Genomic DNA, 20,034 nt, shown 5'->3' on the forward strand with positions numbered 1-20,034 from the left:
AGAGAGCCATGGCCCCTCATAATTTTATGCTAATTCCGTCTACTAAGAACAAAAAAATGATTTATAAAAATAAATAAATAGAAAGTTGAGATTAAATTTTTTTTTAAAAAAAATTGAAATTTTCAAAAGGTTTTTACTATTATACCCACAATAATATGATATTATATATGTTAATTTTTAATTTGCTACACACCTAATTATATAAGGCCTAAGTGATCCCTTATCACATCATTGTTTGCCCAACTAATGGAAGGGGATATATTTATAATTTAACCTTTTATTTACTATAATAGTCATTTCGTTCCAAAATAATAATTCTTTTTAGGAAATTTAACTTTTTTGGCAGTATGTTATTACACTTTAAAAAAATTAAAATTTTAAAATTATCTTTTTGATAGTATATTTTTAAAAAAATATCAATTGTCATAATTGTATCTTTTATGCTGTTAATAAATTTTAAAATATATATATATATAGAAAGTTCATATTATTTTAATTACTAATTTTTGAAAAAAATTTAATATTTTAAAATAATAAAAAATAGAATAAAGAAATAATATTTAAAACGAGAAGAGTAGTACATTTTTTTCAAGTTAGCATGCTGTAGACTCGGTCCATGCTAGAAGGAAATATATTAATTATATTTTCGGACTAAGAGAATTAAGGCTATGTTTGGCATGCCTATTTGGGTCATGAGATATAATTAGTTATTTGAGTTAAATGTAATAAAATTTTATTTTTAAATTATAATTATTTTATTTTATTTTCTAAAAAAAATTAAAAAATATATCCCAAACAAATTTTTTTAACCTTAAACTAAAATAGATAAAAAAATTAAGGGAAATTTATTAAAAAATTATTTTTCAATTGTTTGTATTCCAATTAATTTATAAGATATTCTTATTTATAATAAGTCCTATTATTTGAACATTTGATCTACAAAATCATAATTTTCATATTTAAAGTATTTTATAAAAAATTTTATCCTTACAAATATTTTTCGAACAGTTAGTAATTTGGTGATGTGAACATTCATATTTTATAATGTGAATATTTATATTAGTGTGTCAATGTTCACATTGATAATATAAACATTCATGTCACAGAACATTCACATTATAAATGTGAATACTATTAAGAGTGTTTTGAAAATTATGTCTCTCATAAAATTTATTAAAATATAAAAAAATAATATAAACTAAATAAAATATAAATAGATAAAAAGATATCTATAAAAAAGTGTTCCAAAAATTAAAAAGCCAACCATGTCGGCTAAAAAAAAAAAAAGTCTCAATCAGTTTTTAAGGAGGGGAATCCTAAAATTGGCGTGGGGGTGCGGTGCGCTTTTTAAATTGATTGATTGAAAGCTGTGCCTCTGTCTCTCTGCTCGTGCGCAACCCATTTCCCTTCGGCGGTGGCGGTGGCGGTGGCGGTGTGCCGGAAAATGTGAGGAGCTTGAAGGAGGAAAGATGCGAAAGAGATCTGGAGCTCTGAGATAGATGAATTCGGAGAACATGGTCGGCATTCTCGAGTTTGGCCGTGTTTCTCCGATCTGACCCCCCTGTCTCCGATCCGAACATTCCAGAGTCTCAATCGCCGAATTCTCTACTTCTCTCTCACCGATCTGGTCAGAGTTCTGTTAATTCGTGATTTTCTTCTCTCCTCTGTAATTAATGCTTGATTGTTCTTTTTTTCTTTTTTTTTTTGGTATTCTCTGGATCTGATTTCTTTTTTTTCTTTTTTTTTTGTTTTTGGTGCTTAATGTACTTTTTTTTTTTAATTAAATTTTTTGTTTGCTGTAATTTGTGCTGATTCTGTTGGATTTTTTAGGCTGCAATTGATTTATCTCTCACCTTTGTTGTGTGCATTTTTGTTGAATTGCTAGAACAATTGGTAAGATAAGTTAGAAATGAATCGATAAATAGACCATAGAAGTTACACATGACTCTGAAAATTCGCACCTTCTGTTTTTCTTTTGATGGGAGATTCACAGAAATGTTATAGCTGCTTCTTTTTTTTTCTTTTTTTCTTCTTTTTTTTGTGGTAATGCTACAATATTTGCCTTGTTCAATTTTGTGAATTTGCTTCAATTTTCTTCAAGTAGTTTTCATTTGCAGCTCGATTTCTTTGAAATATTTTTATGATTTTGTTTTTTTTATTCCTTGAAATCAAGATAATTACAATACACCTTAACAAAAACTAGGTAATGAAAAGGGAAAACCTTCTTTCTTTTTTTTTTGTCTTTTCTTTTTTGATGTGGTTGAAGCTGGACAATTGAAGGAAAGGATTGATTGGTATGTTCAGGTGAGATGTCCTTCAAAAGCATTGTACGCGAGCTGAGGGAGATGAAAGATGGAATGGGGAGTATATCAAAACGAAGGGTGGAAGGCAAGCACTGGTGTAACCGAACCCGATCACATATTGCCCCTGATGTAGCCCCTTCTGAGCCAGTTGAACAAGGGAAGTGGGCTAACTTGCCTCCGGAATTGCTTTTGGATATAATTCGGAGGGTTGAAGAGAGCGAAACATCCTGGCCTGCAAGGACTGATGTCATCTTTTGTGCATCAGTTTGCAAATCATGGAGGGATATTACAAAGGAGATTGTCAAGACTCCAGAGGAATGTGGGAGACTCACATTTCCCATTTCATTGAAACAGGTGACTTTTGTTCTTATGTTTGTTATTATTTTTATTTCATTGTTATGATTATATTGTTCTAACCGAGCTATTTTGCTTCTTATTTCTATATAGCCTGGGCCGAGGGATTCTCCTATTCAGTGCTTTATTAAAAGGGACAGAACAACTTCCATATATCGTCTGTACTTTGGTCTGATGCCTTGTAAGTCAGTTATTCCCGCTTATGTCATCTTTACTTGACACTTGAGTTTTTCTTGATTCACCTAAATTAAGGACCTATAGATTTTTGAACTTATGCTTATGTCATCGTTACTCAACATAAATTTTTCTTGATTCCTTGCTCATGGACACATAAACTTACGGATTCTTTTGAACTTTACTCTGATGGTAATTAATCCATTGCATATATACACGCTACACAAATATTTGTGTGGATAGCTGGTTCGTATTTACAGATAACTGCTTGTGGCCAATGTTCTAGTTAATCTGGTGTAGCGTTAAAACTGAAGCTGTTTGTATCCAGATATAAATTTTTTTTGCAAGGATATTCATAAATGAGATGGAAATTTTATTAGCCTCTTGGAGATTGTCACTTATGGTTCTAGTAATTGACAGTGGAGAATGAGAACGAAAAACTGTTGTTGGCTGCGAAAAAGATTAGAAGGGCAACAAGCACAGAGTTTGTGATATCTCTGGTTGCAGATGATTTTTCCCGGGCCAGCAATACATATGTTGGAAAATTGAGGCAAGTTTTCGCCTGTTACATATGCTAATTGTCCTTGTTTGATGGGTTTTTTTCTAAAGCCAAACTAATGTTTAAGAATATTTTGACCAGGTCCAATTTTTTGGGCACCAAGTTCACCATATATGACAGCCAACCTCCAAGTGATGCCACAGTAAAACAGAATACTCGGTCAAGTCGAAGATTTCATGCTAAACAAGTATCTCCAAGAGTACCCGCATGTAGCTACAGCATTGCCACTGTTACCTATGAGCTCAATGTTCTCCGGACAAGAGGGCCTAGGCGAATGCACAGTGTCATGCATTCTATTCCCGTTTCTTCTGTTCAGGAGGGGGGCTCTGCCCCAACACCGACATCATACCCACACTCCCTTGATGAGAAATTTTCTCCCTCACCAGAGTCAAAAGGAAAGGAGCCAGTCACCGATTTCAGCTCCCCAGACCGTGTCACGTCTCCAGTATCAGCCCCACTCTCTGGAGAGCCACTGAATCTTAAAAACAAGTCTCCTAGATGGCACGAACAGCTGCAGTGCTGGTGCCTAAATTTTAAAGGTCGTGTTACTGTTGCTTCTGTTAAGAATTTCCAGCTTGTGGCTGCTGTTAATCCATCTCACAACGTGCCAACTGCAGAGCAAGAAAAGGTAATTTTACAGTTTGGAAAGATTGGAAAAGACATCTTCACCATGGATTATCGATACCCACTCTCTGCCTTCCAAGCTTTCGCAATCTGCTTGAGCAGCTTCGACACAAAACCAGCCTGTGAATAATGATATTATCCATATGGAACATATCTGTTGTTGAGCATGATCATAATTTTGCTGAAGTTGCTCCTATAACTCTGAATCTGAAGTATGTTTGTTCTCAACATGGAAGCTCATCATGCATGGCCAGGCTTTATGACTGACAGTTTTAGCTGTAAGTTGCTTTTTGTAAGTGCCATATATGTGTTTACCAGCAGGGGATAAATTTTATGCCTTTTAACTGTCATCTTAATTTTGGCATTATGGGTATTTATTGTACACAGATCAATGATTTGTATGCTTTTAGCTGCATTGGTTTGTTGTGATTTGTCTTGACATTGTTTTTACTCAAATCATGCCAAGAATACTTTTTCACCGTACTTGTAAATTTTGAAGGCTCTGTTATGATTCAAAGATGGGGGCACTCCATCGCTTCATTTTGTAGAGGATTTTTGTCCGCTTTATATGGTAGGGCAATATATTACACTGTTTTCAACACGGTGCTTGCACCACAAGAAGCATCATTTGAAATTTAAAAAAAGATACCACTTGCTTGCATTTTTTAATTAAGATGTGACGACTATGTTCCCTCGCTAAACAACAACCTTATGCAGTAATTAATACATGAATATAATGTGTGCACGCTAAGTCTCGTCTCGAATCTCTTTTGCTATGGAGGGTAGTGCTATGTAAAAAAAACACAACAAAAAAACAAAAACAAAAAAAAAAAAAAAAAAAAAACCCAAAAGGAGGGTTGTCTTGTGATAGACAACCAACGTCAAAATTGTGGTGATTGCCTGATCCCAAGTGACTGAGATTAAGGAGGAGAAATGAGGGTTATGAAAGAGAGGGAGATATCCATTGTACATTTTCTCTCCCTAGTATATCATTATCCAAACAAAAATCAATTCAAACATCAAATTACCTGCATCAAGTCCATAAAAAAACTGCACAGAACTCGCAAAATGTCTTAAGCAATGTCATGAATAATTGGTTAATCAAACCTAATTAGTACCAAACATGCTAGGGAGGAAATCAATTCAGAACATCAAATTACACACATCAATCACAACTCAACATCATATTGCCTTAATCAAAACTAAAAAAAAAAACTGCACATTCTTATCAATAACACATCTACATAATGCCTGAAGAAATGTCATGACTAACTGGTTAATCAAACCTAATTACAAAACATATCAATTGAGGACATCCAATTACCCACATCAAACTATAAAAAACTGCACGTTCTTATCAATCACACATCTACATAATGCCTGAAGAAATGTCATGAATAACCTGTTGATCAAACCTAACTACAAAACATGTTGGGGGTGATGTATTATAATCATACATAACCACTCACCCACTAGTTGCATTAGCTTTCCCATGATATCAATGTTCTTTTCCAGACAAACATAGAAACCTATGGGATAGGAGGAGCAAACAATCTTTCCCGAGAGCACATTCCATGCCATCACTATGATGAAAAAAGATGAAATATGCGTTCTACTTTTTCCTTCTTGGTCCCAAAGAACTAGGTTTTGAAAATATTGATATTTTCAACCCAAAAAATCCAGATGACTTGGAAGATGATTTCTTCTCTTTGAAGTGGTTGCTAGAGTCTCTGGAGAGATCAAGATCAAGATCAACATCAAGATCAGGTCCAGGGCATTCTTGTGCGTAGTCGTCATAGTCTATATCTCTCAACAATCGAAGCAATTCCATTGCATATATCTTCCCATTCTCGTTCCCGTTTATCGACATAGTAACAAGGGCGGGGATGACACCCTCTTCCATGACAAGCTGACAATATTGATCACGTTCCGAACATAAAGATAGTAGAACGGCTGCTGCATGCTCTTGAACCTCATGACTGCCGATTTCAAGTAGTTTAGCAATGGAAGCAATGCAACCATCTGTTTCAGCAACAGAAACCCTAGAAATTTCATCATGGCACAAATTTTTCAAAATGGATATGCAGTATCGGGCCAAAGCAATATCTTCGAAAAAGGGAACCAATTTAGGGATAAACTCCGAAGGTACAATGAGGGAACGGATGTCACTGCTTGAGGAGAGATTGTACAGTATTTTGATGGCCGGTTCAAGGAAGTGTCTTATCTGTGTTCCGAGTATCTTTAGGATGGAATCAGGTGCCCCAGATGCTGCAATTTTAGGTCTACAACTATGATGACACGACAACACCTCCATTATTGCAAGAGCTTCATCGGCTACTTCAGAGTTGAGAAACGATGCTAATAGACTATAGGCCTCGTCATGTAGGTGTGGTATACTGCTTCTGCATGAAGCAACCAAAAGTCGATTGATATGGAGAGATAAATTTTGCATCTTTCCCACATAGGATGATATGAAAATAAGACAAGAAATGTACATATGCAAGTATCAAAACCAAGAATTGAGACAACAAGAAAGACAAAGTTAGCAGAGACAAACAACCACAATTTCATGCTTCAAAGTTGTACGTTTACAAGGCGAGTATAATAATATTCTGTATGAGCATAAGCACTGGACTCTAAGAAGCATGAACACGCCAACATGACAATTTTCAAAAAATGCAAGACACGCCATGTGGGGGAGACATACAAAATATAAGTTTTATATTTTTATTGTAAATGTACCATTCAAAGATATTAAGAAATGCAACATAACACTAATTTCTATGAATTTCTATTGTTTTTCTTTTATCATTGTATAATAAGTTATTTTATTCAAACTTGTAATTAGTTTCATGAGTGTATAAAAGATAATTGCGTCCTCCAAGTGTCCGAGAGTGTCTAGGACTAATAGATAATTTACAAAAAAGGACACACTTGGACGAGTGTCGGACACGTGTCGGCAACTGTCTGACAACTGTCAGTGTCTGACACAAGCATGACACTGATACACCAACTTTTTAGGAGTGTTCATGCTTCTTAGAGTGAACTTAACTAGGGTAAGCTTAATTCATTCTATCAACTGAAGAAAACCTTTGCATTGGGAAGTATATTCAAGTCCTTCCTATCCAATAGTTCTCAACTCCAGAAATATGGCTATGTTCAACTTGTCATGATTTGAAATATTATGAAATGTATGCACTTCCTTTGAGTTTGAATGACCTTAAAATAAGGGAAATCATTGTCTACAAATATAAACACTGCATTAGTACCAACCAGCAAATAAGAACAAATTACCTGCACATGCTCACAAATGCTAATAACAACTGAGTTCCAGTTCTCTGAGCCTTTACATTATGCTGATCACACGCACTCTTCAAAAATCTAATCAGTGGTTCAACAAAATGCTCGAAAGACATTAAATGGAAAACTTCATCATCATGTTTCAAATGGCTCTTGATATCTTCAACCACCTCGCATTGTAATTCCCAAGGAAGTTTGTCAAGCTCATTTAAAGACCTCTTGTTCTTTGCATGCATATTTGCACGAGATTGAAATCTCTGAGACTTGTCAGTGGTCTGCATTGACACCAAGTTTGAGCTATCTATGATCTTAACACGTGAGGAATCTGAATTGTTACCATCCAAGGATTCAAATGATACATTACTGAAATCCATCGGAAGGTGTAAATCATTCATAGAATTGCTCAAGCTAGCAATGGAAGTGGAAGAGGTTTCCCATGAGTCTGCTGCTGATTGTGTACTTGGGTCAGGAATGGTGACCCCATTTTCCGTACACCACTTTGTAATAAGGTTCATCATGGTAACATTTGGTGTCAATGACAAGTGTTCCAACTTCCTTTTGGTCTTGGGACACGTATCATGATCTTCATCGAACCACCTCTGTATCCACATCCTTTCAAAAGTTTGCCCAGAAGCAATGACAACAGGGTCGTACATCAATCTCAACGATATTGGGCACTTAAATTCTTCAGGGGGAATTGGACCTCCCAACATGTCAGTTGTGACCTCATCAATTCCACAGTCTGCATGAGATTCCACCTCAACATATACATCAGAAGAGCTTGCTAATGAAAAAGATTCTTTATGCTCTGTTTGCTCCCTCACAATTTGTTGTCCATATTTCTTCAGAAGACACATTAGGAACAATAAGATCTGCTTTTTCGCTGGATCAACATCACCTATTTTATCCAACAGCTTCTTAATGGATCGTTTCTCTATCAACAGGGCTTTTTGGGATGTAATTTGAAGCCTCAAAGCAGCAAAGCGAACAGTCTCAATGGCAGAGTTTTCCATTGATTCTCTTGAAGATGCATACTGCTGGAGGAATGCTCGCACAACCTTCCCAGCCTCTTCTTCAGATGAGTCCAAGCTAAATGTTGCATGCTTAAGGTCAGAAATTATGCTAGAGATCTGCAAAATGGCAGGTAATCATCACCAACTCTACCACCAAAAGAGAGAGAGAGAGAGAGAAGGGTGGGTGGGTGAAAAACCGACACAAAAGGAAAAGATATAGAACCAAGAAAAATGGGGGAAGAAGGATCTAGAGATTAATGGCCATAATGTTTTGAGAGAACTAATACATCCATAAAGGGGACAAGAAATGCAAAACAAGCATGGAACAAGTACCGACGAATGGAATATAAAATCAACATAACAACCATGCTCTAAGAAGCACAGACACTTCAAGCGTGTCATGTCCGACACTGAGGCTATATAAACACTCCTAAAAGCATGTCTGACACTTTTTCAACATGTTTCAATAAAAACATTAAATTCATAATATCAAACACTTTGTAGACATTTCGACGAAAACATTGAATACAACCAATGTGATGGATCTCTTCATAGTAACAATGTTTTGCATTATTTGAACAGCAACTTGGGCACTCCAAATATATTTTTGAAACATTTATAAGATAAATACATTATGTTTGTTTCAATGTTCTACAATTGTTTTGCATTCTTTATTTAGAATGCAATTGTTACATAAATCATATCTTGATGTTTAACTTATGCAATATATGACTTTTTAATTTTAATTAGTGTTATGTGGCTTTTTTTTTCATTACCTTTGAATAATTTATTCGGATATTTGTCAAACATATAAATTTTTAACGTGTCCTGCATTTAAAATTGTAGTGTCGCACTTTTCGTGCCTATACTACTTAGAACATGCTCAATTAATAACCCATACTGGCAGAGAACTTCATTGGGTCAAAACAAAACAACAAAAAAAGAAATACTTTAGTATGAACTAAGGAATAGATCTTATTATTCAGGCAGTAGTCGCAATTACTATTTTTTTCTTATCAATTTACATGAACCTACTACCACCCCTTGGCCAAGGAAAATATAAAGAATATCTCGAAAGGACATGTAATTTGACTAACCTCAACAGCCAACATTACTGGAACATCCTTTTCAATCTGGCTTAAACTTTGCTCTAGTAACTTCCTTGATTTTTTACATCTTGAAAGTATTGCATCCCCTGTTATTGCCTGAGAACATTGTCGAAACAGTATAACATTAACACAACAATTAACAAATTATTAACAAATGTCGCAACGTAAAGAGTCCGTGTAACATATGTTGCAAGGTAAACCCCTATAGTAAGAGGTCATAAGGTATATCTTGAAGCAACCATAAACACTTCACTAGTTACAAGAAGACTAAAAGCATGAAGACCCATGTGACTTCACCATTATGCCAAGTTGTATTGGCCTGCAGTCTTTCTTTTGGGCCTTTCGTCTATTATGAGGGAATGGACTTAGGGGCGGCAATTTTAGTCCGCCCATGGGTCTTTCTTTTGGGCCTACCTTGCCCCAAATGGGACTCTTTTTTTTTTGGCCAAACCAATAAAGCTTTAGGTTTCTTCAAAATGATAATTTTACATGGGTGATACTCAATTAAAACTATTTAATGTATCTAAATTCTTTTTGGCAAAGTGTTCAAGCACCTACCAAGTAGAGCTTACTGGAATCGCTACAGTGCTGAATGAGTGACTTGGCTTTATCAATTCCACCATTCAACAAGCAAAGTGCCTGTATTCCTGATGAGCACCGAGGGCGACATGCTTCTATTTCTGGAAATATCTTTAAGATTCTATCAAGCAATTTTATTAGTTTTGTGCACATTAAACGATGGACCTGCAACCAGAGACCACAACTAATGAGACATCCTCTCAGATAAAACAAGTATAATTATAGTAAAAAAGAGAAAGGTAATAACTATTTGAGACCGCAATCACTAGAAGAACAAGTATTAACACTCAATTTAGAATTCACAGGGTAAAGGACCTATCAAGTTTTCACCAGGAAATCATATATTTATGCTATCTTGCTTAAGAATCACATGATTATACATCTTCATTTTCAATTTGATGACATTATGATGATGTAGGACAGCTTTGAATACTCAAATATGGCAGGCTTATGAATGGGTTTAAATGATAGAAGAGAGTGCAAAGTTTGTAGATGAGAAAAAGGCAGAACATGCTTGATTTTCAAACTTGCAGCTTGCAGAATGAAGTTGGTATTTAAAAGTCTAGATAACAATCACACTCTGGATTTGAAGTTACATAGGTCAAAAATAGGGGAACAGGTTAGGGTTTATTAGGTCTTAATATGGAAGAGTTTTAAGGATGAAATTTGGGTTGTTCTGGGGCTGTGAACAAATACTCCACAAACAGTACTTTTCTTCTTTGGTGTACGTTTTGGTTAGTAAGGTTAGGTCTTGATGTTGGGAATGATTGTGTTGGCTAAGGAACGGTTTAATGGTTGAGAATAGTGGCTTTTAAGGTATGGTCGCAAAGTATGGAGTGCTGAAAACTTTTCAAAAGAGGGAGAAGCAGAAAAAGGAGAAGAAAAAAAAAAAGGGGGCAGGGGATAACCGATTCTCACACAAAACACAAACCACAAAAAAAGATATCTCTGAAATTCAATGCACTTGAATAGAAGAATTACATAGGCATTTATAAAGGCTTGTGTTTAATCTTTACTCCAGCTATGTTATGAATTCAAAATAGGAAACCTTGACCCTTATGACTACAAAGACAGGACATTATAAAACTAAAGCTATACAGACTCATTACCAACTTGAGTGGCTTGACCCAAAACAAGATTCATGGATTCATATTAGAACCCAAATCCAACAAATTCATAAAACATCAAAATGCCATTAGCTCCCAAAAACAAAGAGAGCGTAAATAAAAAACTCCAACAACATACTAGTTTAGAAATAAACTTTAAACACCGTGGACTCTTCCCTTAAGACCAAAAAGGCTCCTCGATGATCATGGAACCCATAACCTTGACTTTAGGCTTCCAAAGTGGCAAGAATTCAAACATAAACAGAAAAAGGACCTATCACAACACATATTTATACCTTTATTGCTCGAGGATGTAGCACTGTTTCCATAACTTCAGCAACATCAGTCCCCATCCCATAAAATAGAATTATCCCAACTCTGCATGAAAAGTAATAATCAAAGGTTGGAATTATGCATTTTTTACATGAAATTAATCCATATTACCATATATATATTCATATGTATACATTTAATTCAAGACTCTTTGATATAAGATAAGAGATGAAAAATAGGAATTCAAGGGGAAAATAATATACAATCTAACTATATCACTAATATATCAAATTCAGATACTTTTTCTTTCAAAGTGGAAATGGTCTGAATGGTTCTGAACTCCTAAATGACTGAAAACTTTACATCTTGTGAGAACAAACTCATGAAACCTAGAGATTCATATCTTTTTAGAAACCGATTTATACTGATTTCCTTGTTGAGAAACCAAAATTGTGGATATTTTTATTTTTTTCAAAAAAGGCATGCCCATTAGAAATATAATGAATCAATTATGTCTCACATGGATGGACAATAATTGTTCCAAGTTATATGAATCATATCGAGACCCGATGATGAATATAGCATTTTAAGTTAGTGACATATTGGCTAAGCCCTAAACATTGTATACAATATACATACATACATATATATATATATATATACCTGAGTGTAGGGGGAGGGGGATGCAGCTCATGAGACTCAAATCACCAAGATAAGCCCTGTAATTGAGAAGCCCTTTTGATCACGGTAATTTTTATTATTTTTTTAAAATTTAATAAAATAATAGCAGTCCAAAAGCATAAAGTAGGCAACAGATTAATCAGCAACTTTACTAATATCATAAAATTTTAGAGGGTCATGCAAGAGTTTATAACTAAGTTAAGAAATTAAGTACTAAAATTCAAATAAAAATGGGGTAGTAAGCAGTAGAAGCTTACCCACTGATAAGAGAACCAGAACAACGATGAGAAGCTCTATCCTCTGCTCTTGGGAATCAATTAATCGACTCGATGTAGAACGAGATTGAAACAAACCCAAAATCAAAAGAATTTCGCTAAAAAAAACTATCGAATTCAGAGCAAAATTGAAGTCATTAGGGTATCTTTCGAGCTTCTTTACAGAAAATACGCAAACAATGGTTCAATGGAAGCTACGTAAATGGCCAAATTCCACAACCCCAATACATAATCTTCTTCGCTCGACACAAATTCAGACCTTAGGCCTATTTTCCAGAGGTAAGATCAGATTAACACAAACAAAGAAGCAAACCCACTAAAAAGCAAGGCAAACCCAGAATTGGTGATACAGCACCAATCGAATACTTGGCTTTCACAAGCCCTTAATAGCACAAATCAACCCAAAAAAGTAGCACCGAAACCAAATCAACCATAAAAAAAGCGAAGTATTTGCAGATAGAGAGAGAGAGAGGGGAGGAAGAGCTATATATATCTAAACTTGTTGAGAGAGAGAGAGAGAGAGAGAGAGACTTTTAAGGATTTGGTTTTGGACTGTAATCAACTGCTGGGTAGGTAATTTGTTGGGTCGTCGAGAGAAAGAGAGACGACGAGAGAGAGACGAAGATGGGTTCGCTCATGCGTGGTTTCGGTGAAGAAGAGGAAGAAAAGTTACATGTCAAAATGCACGCGAAACTAGAGCGCATGTTAGCATAATAGCCAAACCATAATTGAGAACAAACAAACAAAAGCATACTCTTCTCGTTGAATATAAAAAAAGTTAGGGCAAATTACATATACCACTCGAGATTTAGTAAAATTATAAATATTTTTGAAATTTGAAAAATTACAAATACCTCGTAAAGATACTATTTGCATAACAAATTATGGGACAAATTGTTAGGAAAATATAAATCCAGGAGGCAACTTATTATGAAAATACAAACCTCAGGAATATCTATAATTTCTGAAACCTCAGAAGGTATCTGTAATTTAGCTAAATCTCGAGGGAGGTATATGTGATTTGCCCAAAAAGTTATTGGTCAAAAATGCCACATACTAAAGAATAATCCAAGCCTTCCTCTAACTAGAAAGATACAAAATTAAAAATAAAGACAAAATAATAGCTGTTGCCAAATAAAATTCTAGTAATCCACAATTGAAAATAAGTTCATGTTTGAATTTTTTACGATTTTTTGTTTTCGTTTTTCAGTGGTCAAAAATGAAAAACTCATTAATTTTTGTAATTTGTAATTTTGTGCAAAATTAGTTTTCAAGTTTTTATTTTTTTTTTTTCCACAAAGTATGAGGCTAAAGGTTTGTCTGTTACATTAGTAATAAACTCAAATTCAACATCACTTACCAAAAAAATTATGAAAAATGATATATAAATTTATTTTTTAGATTCAATTATGTGTAAGTAAAATGATTGAGAAGATATGAAAAATTGTGTTACCTTAAGTATCCTAATTTTTGGACTTGTATAATAATATCCAAAATTTAAAGGTACAACAATTTAAATTATACTCAAGTTTTCAATTAAAAAATAAAATTAATGGAACTAAAAAAATTCAAAAATATGTTATTTTTTTATTTAATAGATTTTTATCTTTTAGTGAATTTTTCTAGATTTCTTCACATACACTATATTTTAAGCCCATTTAAATTATGAGTATCTTAAAAAAAATTAAAAGTTAATTATGTACAAAAATTCACTAAAAAAAGAAAAATCAAAAATCAAAAAGTATTTTTTGAAAACGAAATCAACGGGTGCTGTTTCTCTATCTACGAGTGGGATAGATGACGAGATGGGGATTCGTCCACCAGGCCCACTTGTCGGATAAAAGCTTACTAGAAAAAAAAAAAAAAGAGACTATAAATGCTTTTTTTCATTTTATTAACACTAATTAAGGTTTAGAAATAGGTTTTTTTAATTTTTTGGTTAAAATATAATGTAAAAAAATTATTAGTATATTTTGGATGACTTTTAATTTTTTACAAAAAAGCGTGCAAAGCATAGAGAATATGAATTTTTTGATTTTTTAGTATAAGTTATTGATTTGTTTATTTTTTTAGTGACTTTTTGATTTTTAGACTAAAAAAATATTGCCAAACTACGCCTAAGTGGCGTTTTGAAAAGATGATAAAAAAACTAGCTTTAGATTTTTTTTTTTTTTTATATGTGAAAAAATAAAAAAATGATGTGCCTAAAACAAAATCGAAAAATTGATAATATTTCCAAATTGCGTGTAATAGATTTTATTTGTTTAACAACGGAATTGTTTTCAGGATAGAGACATGTGATAAGACGTTTCTTTCTCTTGTTTGTCTTTTCCTTATTACTTAATTCTAGGACTGCAAACGAATCAAGTCGAGTCAAGTTTTACTGAGCTCGAGCTCGGCTCGTTTACTTATCGAGCTTGTTTATTGAGCTCGAGCTCGACTCGATAAGGAGCTGGGCTCGAGCTCTGCTCGGCTTGACTCGATAATTTTTTTTAATATTATTTACATTATTTAAATATAAATATTTAAATAAAAAATATTATTTATATTATATAAATAATATATTTATTATATAATTTAAATAAAGATAAACGAGCCGAGCTTATGCGAGCTCGAGCTCGACTTGTTTACTAAACGAGCCTAATATTCGAGCTCGAGCTCGAGCTCGGCTCATTTAGTAGACGAGCCGAGCCGACCCGAGCCTATTCATGAACAGCTCAGTTCATTTGCAGCCCTACTTAATTCTCTCTCTCTCTCTCTCTCTCTCTTTCTCTCTCTCTCTATTGGTTGGCTTGGTCGTAGAGGTTCATTTTTAGATAAATTATAAATATATTTTTTGAAATTTGATTGAAATATAAATTGCTTTATGTGATATTAACAATTACATTTCACTCCTTGAAGTTTCTTATTTTATAACAAATCACCATTTTATTAATAAATTATAAAGTCAATTAATAATTTTTAATATTATTAGAAATATGTTTTAATTAATAATTTAAGTAAGTTCATTGTTGTATAGAAAAGTAATTATGAATTTTATTTTTTTAACTAATTCTGTTAAATAAAAAATTAACAAGGGGATATTTGTAATTTTTCAAATCACAAAAGTAATTTGTATTTTAAGCAAATCTTAGAGAGTGTATTTGTAATTAATTTACCTTTTTTTATAGTTTTTAAATTTTTATTTTTAAAAAAATTTAAAAAGTTAATATTTTTTTAAAAGTTAAAAGTTGCTTAAAAAAACTTTTTTATAGTAAAAAATTAATGTGACAATTAACTTTTTAGTTGATTAAAAATAACTTAATGACTTTTTTTTAAGAAAAAAATTGAGTAAATTATAAATATACATGATATTTGCTTAAAATATAAATTTTCTTTCGTAGTTCTAAAAATTACATCCCACCCTTTTAAGTATGTAATCGCATAACATATAACCCCTTTAAATAAATCGTTAATTCAAACATTTTTTAATGTTATTAAATGTATATTTCAATTAGGAAAATGATATACAAATTTATTTTTTAGACTCATTTTTTATATTCAATGATATATAAAGTAATATGATTAGTTGGTGATTAAAATATATGAGAGAGAGTGTCATCTTATCCTAATTGATTATCACATCATTAAGCTTAAAAATTTGATCTAATTTTTGGACTTGTATACCAATGTCATTTCAATTAACAATTGAAGTAATTTTATTGCTATATAGAAGAATGGTTATGAATGTTAATTTTGTTAAATAAAAAATTTTGACAAGAAAATTTATATAATTACAGAGAGCAATTCATATTTTAAATAAATTTTCAAAATTTTATTTGTAATTTACTCTGAATTTTTTAACAAAAAAACTAGTTTATTTTGCTAGTTCCCAAACACATTCTTAGAAAAAAGTAGTCATATACTCAACCAGCAATATTATGAATCTAAACTTAACAAATTATCCAAAATTATTATCTTATAATAAATTTCACAATATATAAATTTAATTTCCATCACATAAATTCATACCCAAAAAATTATGATTAGGCTTCGTTTTAAAACAAATTATTTTAATTACTTTTTAACTTTTTATAATAAAAAAAATATACACAAAAATAAAAAAAATAGTATAATAATTTATAGTGACTTTTTAAATAAAATATGCTTCTATAACATAAGAAACACATGTAATTTGTGGGGCCGGGCATTGATGCCGAGAGAGAGCCTATCAAAAGGAAATAGGAAATATTTATTTTAATGGTGTTGAGGCATCTATATCTCTCATGTTTTAATTTTAATTTTATTGGTTTAAATAGTAAGATTTCATATTTTCTATTATATTATTAAAAAATAAATTGATATGTGTCATTAAGTTAATGGTGTAACATATTATTCTAGAATTATCAAATATTTTTATTAGCAAAAAACCAATAAAAATATATATTTTTTATTTTCTTTTCAAGTATGGCAACATTTCACAGTTCGTCCTTTACTAAGAAAAATGAAAAACATAAAATAGGGGAAAAAAAAGTAAAAAGAAAAAAATAACTTAATTTTTATTCACTTTTTTAATCATTTTGCAAATCCCTCCGTAATTCTTTTATCTAAACACAATTAAAATTGCCCATTGGTAAAATTTATTTTTATTTTTTAAATTTTAAGTTGTTTTTTTTTTTTTTTATAATAGACCGTTGTCTTTTAATAAAGTCATTATTGGATAAATTTTTAAAGATTTTAATTTTTCTATTTTTTCAGATAAAAAAACTTAGTCTATTCAAAAAAAATTTTTTTTTTTTTCAAAACTAGGTTTAAGAATTTTTTAAGATAATTCTTTTAAAGTTGTTAATAAATTTTACCAAATAAGATCATTGTGCTTAGGCTCAGCACAATATATTTACTTTTAATTATGAGAAAATTCTATAAAAACAAATTTTTTATTTTTTAAAGTTTTTGGTTTGGTAAGAGTATTTTCAGTGGCATGCCATTGAAGTTGCCATAACTAAAATTCGGCTATAGAAAATATAACAATGACAAATTTACTACCTCAGCTTCTTCAACTACATTCTCTCCCTCTCCTATCACCTTTCCAGAAAATTTTCAAACAGAAACAATACATAACAAAAATAAAAATAGATTCAACAAAGTCCAACAAGATGAACTTGTTCAATAACAAAAATAAATTGAAGAACAAAAAATTTATATTTTATTATTATTATCATTATTAATTTTCTATTCCAATTAGTCCAACAGAACCTACAAGTAGAAAAAAAAAAAAAAAAAAAAGTCTAAATAATCCCAAACAACCTCTAAATAGAAAAGAAAATATTGTTACAATTGTGTCAAAAAAAACATGCGACGACTATGATTACATTACCATAATTTGATAATTTACTATAAATTAGCCAAATTATAATTTTGACTATGCCATAATGACAAGTTGCCCTTAAGCAAATTTAAGGGTTGTTTGGTGTGTCCTAAATAAGTGTATTTTTTGTCTTTTTAAATTAAAAAATTGAAGAAAAAAATATGGATATTTAGGTTAAATTTTTGACTTTCTATGGAAAAATGTGTATTAAAAAATTATATAAATTAGTGTGTAGGGAAAAATTAGAATTGGAAGTTGTGCAACCGTAATTTTTTACTTTTAATAAATAGTGATAATTTTTTGACTTTTTAAATAATTTTTTGACTTTTTAACTTGTCAAACTTGACCTTAAATTGACAAGTAACGATTTTAACAATAGAATTTTTTTTTTTTATTAAAAAATTAAAAATATTCACTCAAATATAATAAATCACCATGATGGTGACAACAAGGAGCCGTTTTGCAGCTGCATGTGCTGCGCCTACCACTTGCCCTGGCACATTTACTAGGGTGGAAACATTCCGCCTATTCATCCAATTCGAACACAATACATATGATAGGCCTAATTAGGACGTAGGTTAAAAATCAAAAATTAATTTTTATTTATTTTGGATTATATCAACTTATTTGGTTAGAGTTTTTCAAAAATATTTTTTAAAAAATTATGCTTTCTTGTTTCTATATTTTTTTGTTTTTACTAAATTTTTTTAATATTTTAAGCAAATTTTTTTAATTTTTAGACATACCTAACATAAATATACCTAAAAAGTAAAAAAATTGTTGAAAAAACTTTTTAAAAATTTACTAAATACCAAAAATATATATAAAAAAATACGATAATTCAGTACATTTTTTATATTTTTATGTATTTATTAATTTTTTAAAATATTTTTTCACTATTTTTTTTATTTTTTAGATACATCTAAGTAAGGTCATCTAAAAAAATAAAAAAATATATATTTAAAATTTAAAAAATATTCACTAAAAATAAAAAAAAATACGAAAACTAAAAAATTCAGTTTTAAAAAAACTTAAACCAAACACACTTATTTCTTTATTTTTTTACATTTTTTTAATTGAAGTTAAAAAAATTAATTTTTAACTAACTTTTCAAAACAATCAATAATTAAAAAATTAGTAATTTCAAGAGGAAGTTGCTTTTGCAGCTACATATGTTACACTTACCACCTGTCTTGGCACCTTAGTAGGGTGTAAATTTAACCCACTGTTGGCTACATATTTTGTAAAAGCCAGTTACAGTTCGACACGTGGCATAGTAAGGGTAATAAAGGAAGGTTATTCAAGCCTTTAATCCTGATCGTACACGTGACAATAAACATTGGTCCTCACATGATCCGAGTAACACTAGATCAAATAAACGGGATGCAAGATGACGTGTCTTCAAACGGTTACTCATATTCAAATCTAAGTACAAGAGGGAAGCTCAACTGCCAGTAATGGCGTAATGGAGCTACTTGTAAGGAAGCATGACCAGCGATCATGGAGGAGCAGTTCGACAGTTCGAAGTGCAGTTCGAAGGTCATCACTGACGAGTATAAATAGCAGGGTAGCCCCCAGAAAGAGGGACGGACTCAGACCATACAAACCAGTCATTTACTTCATATATTTTCTTTCCAGTCATTTACATTTCCAGTCCTTAAATACCTGTTCTTTAAATACCTGCACTTTAAATACTCGCACTGCACTTCGATTCATAGGAGTAGCTTCAAGTAGATTCAAGTAGATTGCTGTTGTAAACCTCTCCGAGGCTGAGTTCGGACCGTTGTAAGTGTTCATTTTTATGAATTACTTCAATTGTTCTTCATATTACTGTTATTTCTCTTAATTTCTCCTAAGTCAAGCCACCAGTAAAAGTCCTCTTCATTGAGGCTGAAAAGAACTAAAACACAATCGTCTGATAATTGGTTGGCAATTATAATTTCTGTAAGGACTGATTGATCCTTGCTGGCACGCTCACATTCACAAAAATACCCTTCGAAAAGCCAAAAAGCCAACATATATTTTTGGCACGCCCGGTGGGACTTAATTAAAAATGGCTAGAAGAAGACGACAAGGAGAAAATGAACGCTTCGAAGAAGGCGTGGAAGGAGAGGTAGAAATACCAAATCCAGAGGATAATGTGGTAACACATCCTGTGGAAACTCCTATATTGTCAGAACCCATGGTCGAGCAGACCAGTACTTCTGGACAAGAACCATATGTTCATATTATTGGACAAAACCAAGGAATTGGACCGTCCACTATGCCAACAAATCCATGGGATGGTTTAGTGAATGCCATGGGACAACAACTAATGAACACAATGGAAAGGTGGGC

The 20,034-nt window shown here is 32.0% G+C and overlaps 2 protein-coding genes across 3 annotated transcripts; one reads left to right on the forward strand and one right to left on the reverse strand.

Moving 5' to 3' along the window:
- Positions 1-1,241: 1,241 nt before the first annotated feature.
- On the forward strand, positions 1,242-4,561 carry TLP2 (tubby like protein 2). Its single transcript, XM_028264773.2, has 5 exons — positions 1,242-1,627; positions 2,305-2,657; positions 2,751-2,838; positions 3,252-3,381; positions 3,472-4,561. Exons 2-5 carry the CDS (start codon positions 2,310-2,312, stop codon positions 4,142-4,144), a joined length of 1,239 nt encoding a protein of 412 aa, XP_028120574.1. The 5' UTR covers positions 1,242-1,627; positions 2,305-2,309; the 3' UTR covers positions 4,145-4,561.
- A 609-nt stretch (positions 4,562-5,170) lies between these two features.
- LOC114317941 (ARM repeat superfamily protein) lies at positions 5,171-13,114 on the reverse strand. 2 transcript variants are annotated; one of them, XM_028264745.2, is made up of 7 exons: positions 12,333-13,114; positions 12,058-12,113; positions 11,418-11,499; positions 9,995-10,180; positions 9,425-9,532; positions 7,309-8,444; positions 5,171-6,416 (listed from the first exon to the last, which is right to left on the reverse strand). In XM_028264745.2, the coding sequence occupies exons 3-7, from the start codon at positions 11,472-11,474 to the stop codon at positions 5,627-5,629; spliced, it is 2,277 nt and encodes a 758-aa protein (XP_028120546.2). In that variant the 5' UTR covers positions 11,475-11,499; positions 12,058-12,113; positions 12,333-13,114; the 3' UTR covers positions 5,171-5,626. The 2 variants fall into 2 exon arrangements, with proteins under 2 accessions (XP_028120546.2, XP_028120554.2); XM_028264753.2 differs by lacking the exon at positions 12,058-12,113 and having other exon boundaries at positions 12,333-13,090.
- Positions 13,115-20,034: the final 6,920 nt, after the last annotated feature.

Source organism: Camellia sinensis, chromosome 1, assembly GCF_055761805.1.
Source record: "Camellia sinensis isolate YWXY chromosome 1, ASM5576180v1, whole genome shotgun sequence".
Taxonomy (NCBI): Eukaryota; Viridiplantae; Streptophyta; class Magnoliopsida; order Ericales; family Theaceae; genus Camellia; species Camellia sinensis.

What these genes read in the sequence shown, in the direction of transcription:
- LOC114317941 (XM_028264745.2), bottom strand. Translation starts at nt 11,474, where the DNA reads ATGGGGACTGATGTTGCTGAAGTTATGGAAACAGTGCTACATCCTCGA. An exon ending in TACATCCTCGAGCAATAAAG is followed by an intron (nt 10,181 to 11,417) that starts GTATAAATATGT and finishes CTCTGGTTGCAG; the next exon opens with GTCCATCGTTTAATGTGCAC. An exon ending in CAGTAATGTTGGCTGTTGAG is followed by an intron (nt 8,445 to 9,424) that starts GTTAGTCAAATT and finishes GCCATTTTGCAG; the next exon opens with ATCTCTAGCATAATTTCTGA.
- TLP2 (XM_028264773.2), top strand. Translation starts at nt 2,310, where the DNA reads ATGTCCTTCAAAAGCATTGTACGCGAGCTGAGGGAGATGAAAGATGGA. An exon ending in TTCCCATTTCATTGAAACAG is followed by an intron (nt 2,658 to 2,750) that starts GTGACTTTTGTT and finishes ATTTCTATATAG; the next exon opens with CCTGGGCCGAGGGATTCTCC. An exon ending in GTACTTTGGTCTGATGCCTT is followed by an intron (nt 2,839 to 3,251) that starts GTAAGTCAGTTA and finishes AGTAATTGACAG; the next exon opens with TGGAGAATGAGAACGAAAAA.